Source organism: Hippocampus comes, unplaced genomic scaffold (genome assembly GCF_001891065.2).
Source record: "Hippocampus comes isolate QL1 unplaced genomic scaffold, H_comes_QL1_v1.1 scaffold7, whole genome shotgun sequence".
Lineage (NCBI taxonomy): Eukaryota > Metazoa > Chordata > Actinopteri > Syngnathiformes > Syngnathidae > Hippocampus > Hippocampus comes.
The window spans coordinates 5002115-5011725 of record NW_017842060.1 but is presented as its reverse complement, the minus strand read 5'-3'; the positions used below and the strand labels follow the sequence as shown (position 1 = coordinate 5011725).

The window sequence follows — 9611 nt, the reverse complement described above, 5'->3', positions numbered from 1 at the left end:
CGAGCTCGGCGGCGGCCCATTCCCGCCCGGCCGCCAACACTGAAAACACATTCATAAGACACCAAAAATATACATTATGATACTGTCAAAAGGTACAATAATTACACCGAAAAAAGAAACAACACCCAGTATGTTTTTGTCAACTCCGTCTCGTCCGTTACGTCCACTTTGTATTCCGTCCTCCGCTCCACGTGTGTGTGTGTGTGTGTTTGTGTGTGTGTGTGTGTGTGTGTGTGTGTGTGTGTATGGGGGAGGGGCGTGTGTTGTGTGAGCACGTGTGTGCACTTGGGGTGGGGGGCGCTTTGGGTCACATGCTCCGAGCAGACGATCCACGGTCGATCGTGACCTCCTGCCGGGTGATGGATGACGGCGGCCGGCGTCTCTAGAAGAACCACCGAAACGCTTCGCCATTAGTGACCGGCGTCCTCTGCGGAGGAGACACAATGCGGAGATGCGTGTTATTGACATATGAAAGCAACAGAAGACAAGATTTTATGATAAGTATTATTTTGCTCCCGGGCTCCGCCAACATCTGGTGTTTACTCAAGCGCAGAGAGTTAAGATGGGTACAAACATACCGACAATCGCGTTGGATTTAAGCATTTTCTCTCACTTCTGCTAAAAGTGAGCAAAATGCCCCATTACGCTGGTCCCCAAAAAAAAAGTTTTGATTTTTTTTTCAGAGATGCAAATCAAATTTTCGCGCTGATTTATTATTTTTTTTCTCAGAATTGGCTGTCGTCGGCATCTCAAAATTTATAAGGTAGAAACCAATAATCATAATAAAGAGAAAAATTCTGCCTTGAATTCATATCTTTATTGCTGTAAGCATTAAGGAACCAAAAATCTTATTCGTGAAATATATTCTTTAAATTCATTGGTGATCAATCGATCCGAATTTTTATTCGGCCAAATATTGGAATCTGCATCGGCCTCAACAAAAATCCATATGGGTCAGGGCTTGGTAACTACCGAGGCTGACACCAACAGCGTTTGGGCAGGTCCAAATTTTCATGCAACATTGCTTTGAATGCTTCCTTCACAAACAGGAAGTCATGACGACAAGGCCGGCGATGAATAAAAGCACTTAGTTAAAAAAAAAAAAAAAAGAAAAAAAAAGTCAAAAGCCCAGGGGGCCACTTTCGGCGGCGACGAGCACCAAAGCGAGCAAAGCGTTTCATCAGAGATGCAGCCAAGGTGATTACATCCACGCCCCACCTACACCCCCAAATAATCACCACGCCGCATGAAATATTCCATTCCAATTCCCAGGAAGCAACAATGAGGCATTTAATTACTGCGCGCTGCAGCCGCAGTGAGGGGGAACAGTGCATCATTTCAATTTGAGCCGGCGCCAACAGAAAGCTCCACGGCAGAGTGGCAGCCTCTCCTTTCCCAAACTCATTTAGAAGTCAGAGACATAAAATAGCGAAGCCTCCCACCAATCCCCATGACCAATTAGCGCTCTTTTTATTTTTTCTGCCCCCCCCCTCCACCCCTCGCTCTCGTTTCTTTTTTTTTTTTTCCTGCTGTTGAGTGGGAGGAAATGGTGCATAATCACAACTAAAATCACTTTAGCCTGAGTGGAGGGCAATTTTGCATTTTAATGCCCCGTGGCTTCTTAAAGGCATACTGATGAGCGCGCGTGCTTCTCCACGGACACGGTGTTAAAAAAAACAACAACGCCGGACGTGACATTTTCTTTGGCGTGCGGCCCTGCCACTCCAACTTTGTGTTGGTTGCACAAATGAAGACTTCTTTACAAAAGATAACCATTGAGCGTTCTTTTGTGCTACTACAAACAACTCCCGGGTGGGTGCACTGACGTGGCGATGTGCCATCATCAGCAATTCAAAAAGTCCCAAATGGACAAAAACAAAACAAAAACATTGCATTTTTGAAGCCTCAAGAACATGTCATGTTATGTCGCCGCCTAATTGCATGGACGTCACGAATGATGCTTTCGGAAACAATTAAGAAATTCTAAAATTATACACAAGGGACGCTATCCAACAAGATAGCCAATAGGAGACACAGTATCCCAAAAATTATTGCAGCATCAATAGGTGGTCCTCTTTTTCAGAAAGTAAACAAAGGGCTCACATTGATGCCCACGAACCGAAGCTGAAGTGCACTGTTTGGTTTGACAAAAAGTTGCACTTCTTGTCTCTGTTAAAATATAGACTGAAGCCTCTTAAAACATCTCATGCTAAAAGATAACCATTCAACAAATACACTTTTCCTTTGTCTCCAAAATGAGTCTTAGAGGTTTGTGAGTTGAAAGCAAAAGACGTGTCAGCGTAACTGTAAATATTTTCAAAATACCAACAAACGACTCAATGCCATAACTGTGTTCCTTTGTAAATCAACTTAGCATACATTGTCAGACAATCAAATTGCTACACAATCTTTAAAAAAAATAAAAATAAAAATAAAAAAGCAACCTTATCCAGTTGTGTCATATCGGTAAAGTCAACATGCTAACCGCTAGCGACAAGCTAGGAACACCACATGTTAAAGATCTGCCGAATATTAGTAGGTATTTATGATGACTTTTACCATTAAAACACCAAAAATGTTGAAAAGGATTCCATCAGTAATCATTCAGTTTGTCATATTTTGTAAGACCTTTGAAATGCTTCACCGGTTACATGTCACATCATGCTGACTGCTAACGCGAAACTGGGAATATCACATATTCAAAACTGGCCTGTATTTGTGATGACATTTTTTAAAAAATGGATTTACTCGGTCACAGCACCACCAAACCTGCCACATTTACAACACATTCTGCTAATTGGTCATTTTAGAGGGACAAATACGGCTGTACCAAATGGCTCATTTCGGTTTTGAGCGTGGCGCTGCTCTTTCAGAGCCCTGTCAACATTGGAGAGCAAGGTTGAGGCGAGAACGCTTGTGTTAATCCATATCCTTACATTGATCAGTCGCCGGCGGAAGTGTGGCGGGCCAGAGGCGATAATGACCCTGATCTGGGCGCTCGGCATGTGTTCGTTTTGTTAGCTTTTTGCCGTATCGATCGGGTGAGGCTCGAGTCGCCGCTGGGAATGGCACGCCGTGGCCTCTCTCGCCACGAGACGCCTCAGTGACCGGGATGGAGGAAGGCTCAATTAGTACACGTCCACCTGAGACAGGGGGGTCAGGGGGAGAAAAAGTGGCCAGTATAGGACATCCGTCCGTCTATCTTCTAGTGCGCATATCTTAGGGTCACGGATGAGCTGGAGCCTGTACCAGTTGACTTTGGATGAAAGTCGGGGTACACTCTGGACTGGTCCCCAGCCAATCACAGGGTAGATCGAGACAAACACCTAAGGACAATTAGGAACACGAGGACCGCCACATCACAATTTATGGCCCACTAAAGCAAACAAAGTGTCGGCTTCATATTGCTCGCGAAAGGGTTTTGTTCTTTCCAATTTGGCAGGAAATCTGAATCCAACCATATTTTTCACCAAATCCCTTCCGAACATCAACCGAACAATAATTGTTGACTGAAATATTTGAATGCTACGATTTTCCATGACTTCTCATGACCAGTGGTTGTGACCACGATTTGACACAAACAAATGGCGCATACAGTCATACCTTGATTAACGAAATCCAAGCCAGCAAAAAACACAGCAATTCTTTTGGTTTGCGTTTTGGAAAAAAGCAAAACAAAACCAAAAAAAAAAACCTTACCGGACATTGGACCCCGCTATTTGTAGGGGATAGGCACCGGGCCGGCCCGCGAATTGCAAATATCCGCATATAACTGACACCCATTGAAATAAACTTGGAGTGAAAAGTCATTTCTCACAAAAAAAAAAAAAAAAAAATGGGCGAAATGGAAACCCGCCCAAATTGTGAAATATTGAACAACATTTTAAAAAAAATATGCGAATTTGCGAATCCGCAGGTGCCGAATCGTGCGTCTGCGGGGGTCGTCCGTATTCTATTTAAATCCAATACAAGACAATGTCAATAAATTAACTCGTTTCCTCAAGTTTAATTACTGTAGGCATTGTCATTTTGGTGTACGTGTGGCTTTAAGGGGCGTGGCTTAATGAGGAATGGGAGGAGCTGGAGTTGGACTGGTATTTCAGTGTGAAGGTCTGCTATTATACTGTATATTATATTTATTAATATTCTCATTTTGTATTTGTCTCTTTGTCCCATTCAATCAATGAAAGTGTGCCTCTCCTTGCTCACGTGCACATTACATAAACTGCTCCCCCCCAACCCCCCTTTGTATTATATGTGCATTCAAAAATCAACCGAGCGTGCACAATGAGTTTGACTCCCCTCATTTCGCGTCTTCAATTAGCCTAATTGCACGTTTTGGGGAGATGGGAGGAATCCGCAGTCCTGTCAGAATACCTCACGCAAGAACATGCAATCCCCATACGAGAAGAACGCCGAGGAGATTCGAACCCAGAACCTTAGAATGGTGAAGTGGACAAGCTTAACACTCCAAATAAAAACAAAGCGAGCAAATCGCCGGAGATGGAACAAGGCAAGGGCAAAGAACAGGAAGGGTCGATGGGGGCACGACACCCTGAGGCTTTCACCTCGAATCAAGACGGCGTGGCAGCAGCTCAGCCCCTCATGAACGCCGCGGCGTGTGCAGCCGAGCATACATAACAGGGCGGCTTGCGATCGCACACGCAGCGGGAAGACAATTTCCCGCTCTGGCGGGCCAAGTATCGACGGGCCAAGCGGCGTCTCTCGACCTCAAATGAAGCGCACGTCCACGGTAGACGGCGCATTCTAAATGCCATCTTGCCGTGAGAAAGATGAGGAAAGAAAGGGGGCGGGGGGGGAATGACACGTGGCGGAAGAATTTGCTGCTGATTGCGGCTTAAGGTCTCTGGACAGCCGTGACACCCCGTGATCCTCACTCAAGCTGGCAGGTGGGGGCCGCAATGCCAGCTGATTGAAGCCCGGTGGAAAGAAAGGAACAACTTGAATAGGAAACGTCAAAGTCAAGTCACGTCGCCGCCAAGTCCGACCACCGCAGGGTGCGCAGGCAGACCGCTCATTTCGGCTTTTCGTGATAGACGTGCGGCGGCTTGTTGTAACGTTCATTTTTCTTCATCTTTGCAATTTTTTTGCCACACTCATTCGTATTTCCGGACATTTTAATGCTTTCGTCGTTCGTCGCAGTAATTTCTATTTCTATTTTAGGATCCGTCGTCTGCGATTGGTTGGCATCCAGTTCAGGGTGCCTACTGCCTGAAGACAGCTGGGATAGGTTTCGGCACATCAAGCGGGTCAGAAAATTGATGCATGGATGGATCCCTAGTTACAAAATAATACATATGGCCAAATACCAGAGCAAAAAAAAAAAATAAAAAAAAAAATAAAAAAAAGTGAGGATAAAACAACTTTGCGAGGTAACCATCATTGATGGTGGCCGGATGTTGTGAAGTTGACTGATAGTGTCTAGCGGTGGAGCACCTGAAGCTCACAAGTAAGTCAAACTATTTGCTTGCAAAAATAAATAAATAAATAAATAAATAAATAAATAAAACCTGTCATGCAGTGGCTCTTACCTCGATAAACTCGTAAATTGGGCGACTCGTGGGTCAAGGTAACACAATACTTTCCAGAAATGGTGGCTACCAATGTGTGTTCAGAATCGACCACATTTTTTGTCGCGGCCCACTTCAGAATTACGGCTTCCCTCGGAGGGCCGATACAAAATCTCAACGTTATTTATTTTATATATATATATATCTGTTATGAAAATGACATCCATAATTTTCTCCTGCGGGCCACATAAAATGACGTGGCGGGCCGGATCTGGCCCCCGGGCCTTGACTTTGACACCTGTGGTGTAGATTCTCAGTCATCCAGGTCATTGTTGAATTGAGGCAACATGACTCCTTCTTGTTCAAGATGTTTCTCCCTTTTGGGCCTGAACTGAAAGATCAATGAAGAACAAAGTCCGCATACAAAAGACGACCCTTGCTTTCTGACCTGAAGAAGCCTTTTTGGATGAAAGGTGAAATGTCTTCGGCGACCAAAAGGAGTCAAATTGCCTCGATTCAACATTTGCAGATGACCATGATTTTAGACGATGGAAACTCGGAGAGTTTTCGGCCATGTCATTCTCCGTTTGTGCGTTGTACTGTTTATCGCGTTCAAAAAGGGGCTGAAAATATTTCGGGTCTCCATTTTCTTCTTTGTGTCATTGAGCTGGGGGCACATCTGGAGGTAACTTGAATTCCTCCAAAAACGTTAAAATTGGGTCAAGGTACCTCTGCGCTAATATAGGCAATCATACCAAATTTTTGGGGGGGGGGGGGGGGGTGATAATTTATGCGATTCATGGCGGAGCTTGGTCCCGATCCACTGCGTTGAGCTGAAAGCAGGTGCACATGTATCTGAGGGGAAGCTCAAGCCCCCCGCCCCCAAAATAATAAAAAGGCACAAAGAGTGCACGAGCCTGCCCCCTGGTCTACCCCGCAGCCTTGGAGTCACGCTGAGCCGCGGCCAGAGATAAACCACTCAAGACGATGAGGGCGATAATGGCAGACGCTACCGCGCCTCAGAATTCAATCAGCGCCGGCATGTCAGCGCGGATGAATGTAAAAGTGAAATATGCTCGCCGGCGCGCGCTAAAAGACGCCACGCGGGGCTTCTGGGAGGAACAACAACAGGCGAGGAGGAGGAGGAGGAGGAGGAATGGCGAGCGGGGGCGGCGGCGGCGGCGGGGGAAAGTGAGCAAAAAAAAAATGAAAATGATGTGTCTCTTCTTCTGGCGGCGCAACCCCAGCGGCATCCTGAGCAGACTGACTTTAAGCGCAGACTGCGAATAAATTACCCTTTTGAACTTGGGGGTGATTGCAAATGTGCCCCGCTTTCTCCCGAGATATGTCTGGCGCTAACCCCTTTGCTCTCGGCTCCCCGAGTGATCGAATGATAGGAATGCAATCATCGGCGAGCTTTTAATTTGGCGGAATTATTGGTTTGAGACAACCGCTCGAGTCTCCGACCTGAAGTACGAGATGGAAAAGTGGGAAGACTTCCCTTCAAAATAGACAAACGCGGTAGTAGACGTAATTTGGTCATTCTATAGCCGCCATAGTTCTTGCTCTGTTACGCCGGTTATGTTATGATGGTTCATCTAGATGCCTAAATTTTGCACCGAGCTAACTGCTCCTCAATATTTTATTTATTTCTTTTTTTTATACCTGGAGGTGAACACCAAAATGTTGTACCCAGGATGACTGCTCCCAAAAATAATTGCACCCGGGGTGAGCAGTTCTTGCACCCATGTTGGTTGCTTTGTAAGATTTTGCATGCAGGGACACTAACCCCCTACCTCCCCAAAAATGTTTGCCCATATTAAAAAAAAATTTCACCTTAAATTTTGCTCCCTTTTTGCACACAAGGTGACTGCTCCTTAAAATTTGGCACCCAGGTTGACTGCTCCTCAATTTTTTTTTCCCCCCTGGAGTTTTCATCCAGGTCTGCCAAAATCTGCACCCCAAACTGTTCAGCCCCGGGTGACCATCCCCCCAAATTTTACACTGGACACAAGTAACGGACTAACAGTTTTTGCCTTAGTGACAAAGAAATTCTAGGACAGAAATCCGTTTCTTGGTTGGAGCAAATTTGTCGCCATGGTTGTCTTTGCTTTCTTGAACCAACCAGAGTTGTTCCCTTGAACATTCGGCGATTACGCCCTGCGCTGAAATCAGCGTGGCTGTTCATGCTCAAACTCCCCGGGATCAGGAAAGCGGAGCTGGGGGATGATTTTCATCATGCTCAAGTAGGGAGGCGGCACGCATTCGGTGGGGCACGGCTAAGAAAGAAGCGGCGAGTGGGAGTTTCGGCGGCGCAGTCGGCCTGAACTGATGGCTTATATATTGCCTGTCACTTTATTCGGCGGGAATATTGGGGCGTTGCCAAGCTCAAACCTGGAAGGTACAGCAATCCATCACCTGTGCCGCAGGCTGGGGGGATGAGGGGGTGGGGGGAATCTCATCTCCAAGCTTGTAGCCAATATTCCCGCTTACCCCAATGCCATTTATAAAAGCGACCTCTTGCCAAGGCCGCCATGACAGAGGGGCGCTTATTTCGTCGTCTACACGCCAATGACCCCCCCCACCCGGGCCCTGTGCTGTTGCGCAAGAAGACATTGCATACGGGGCAATGATGACTCAAATTACGGCAGTCGTGACAACATTCAAAATACGGCACGGAAAACTTTTGTTTTTTTTTGTTTATGAGCCCCCCCTCCCCAAATTCAGACATGAATGTTTTCTAAAGCATAAAAATGCATCAAAATATGAAACAAATACATGTTACAATTAGATTATTGCACAATCAATGAGAGTTGTGCATAATGGAAAAAAACAAAGAATAGAGTGAAGGAAAAAAAGTGATGATTATTTCACTTTTAACTGCGTCCTCGTCGTTTTTTACCCTCTTTAGTTCATGTTCTCTCTCAGAAATGGTTTTGTAAAGAACTGATCCATGGATGTTTGCTTTTGTCGGCTTTTAACAATCCTTCAAAAACGTCCAAGGAAAACATTAGCATAGTGAGCGATTGCCCGACTAGCGAACACTTTTTCGGGATGACTCACATTGACGTAAAACTATCGGAACGCCTCATGGCCTGAGTGGCGAATGACGAGGATGCTGCATAAACACAGATCTATCTATCTACACACATAGATACATTCGCTAGAGGTCCCTCTGAGCCAATGGGATGTCAGGATGATGCTCGGTAACAGCCAATGGCAGAGCAGATAAAAGTATGTTGTGTTCAGGAAACTCGGAGCTGCGAGTAGCAGACGAGACTGTATTTTTACCTTTCGTATCTTGAAATTTCTTTCGTAACAAGAGGCAATATGTTTCCTGTTGAGACGTTTGGTAACTGGAAAATTTTGTATGAAGAGACGTTCGTAAGTAGAGGTAGCACTGTATTAGTCACATGTCACTATTCGGACTATCATTTTAAGAGTCGAGATGGAACTAAATCAATTTATTTCGTTGTTCAGGATTTCGTCAGTTGTTCAAACCATTCATTGGCTCGGTCTGAACAGCCATTTCGGGTGAATTTCAGGCCACGTACTTTGACAAACTCCTACGGGGAAACAGTGGCTTACAATATGAAGTATACTAAACAGGAATAAAGTGCGCCGCTATCCTTGGAGAGACAAAGATAAAGGTAAAAGGTGGTACTTGGTGAGAAAAGCTCGAGAACCACTCGAGGAGAATTATTCTAGCTATGTCAAAGCTAGAAACTCCCGTTTGAGCGCTTGACTAACATGGTCATACTAAGTGAGAAAGCACGAGCCAGTTTCTTCACGCACGTACACACACACACACACACACACACGCAGCACACACATTATCTCACACGTTGTCGTGTGATCGCACGCCACTGCCAAAAGGTTTCACTCCAAGGTCCAGCTTTGCACCAAGCGTCCCTTTGGAGCAAATCACGCTAAGTGTATTGCGGGTGTTTGTGAGTAATGAGGAATTTGGGAGTTTTTTGCTGACTCGGCTCATGCGCCGAGGTGGAGGGGTACGAGGGAGGGGAGGTGGAGATGTATGATGGTGTGTTTAAGAGCGGCGAGAGGCGGGCTGGTCACAAG

At 45.7% G+C, this 9611-nt stretch overlaps 1 protein-coding gene across 1 annotated transcript in view; it reads right to left on the bottom strand.

Moving 5' to 3' along the window:
• Positions 1 to 253: 253 nt before the first annotated feature.
• Positions 254 to 9611, bottom strand: part of cxxc4 (CXXC finger 4) — a 29706-nt gene continuing 20348 nt past the window's right edge. Inside the window, exon 3 of the mRNA XM_019862705.1 lies at positions 254 to 427. Within this exon, the coding sequence (XP_019718264.1) occupies positions 383 to 427 (45 nt within the window). The 3' untranslated portion in view covers positions 254 to 382. The remainder of the gene's footprint in view (positions 428 to 9611) is intronic.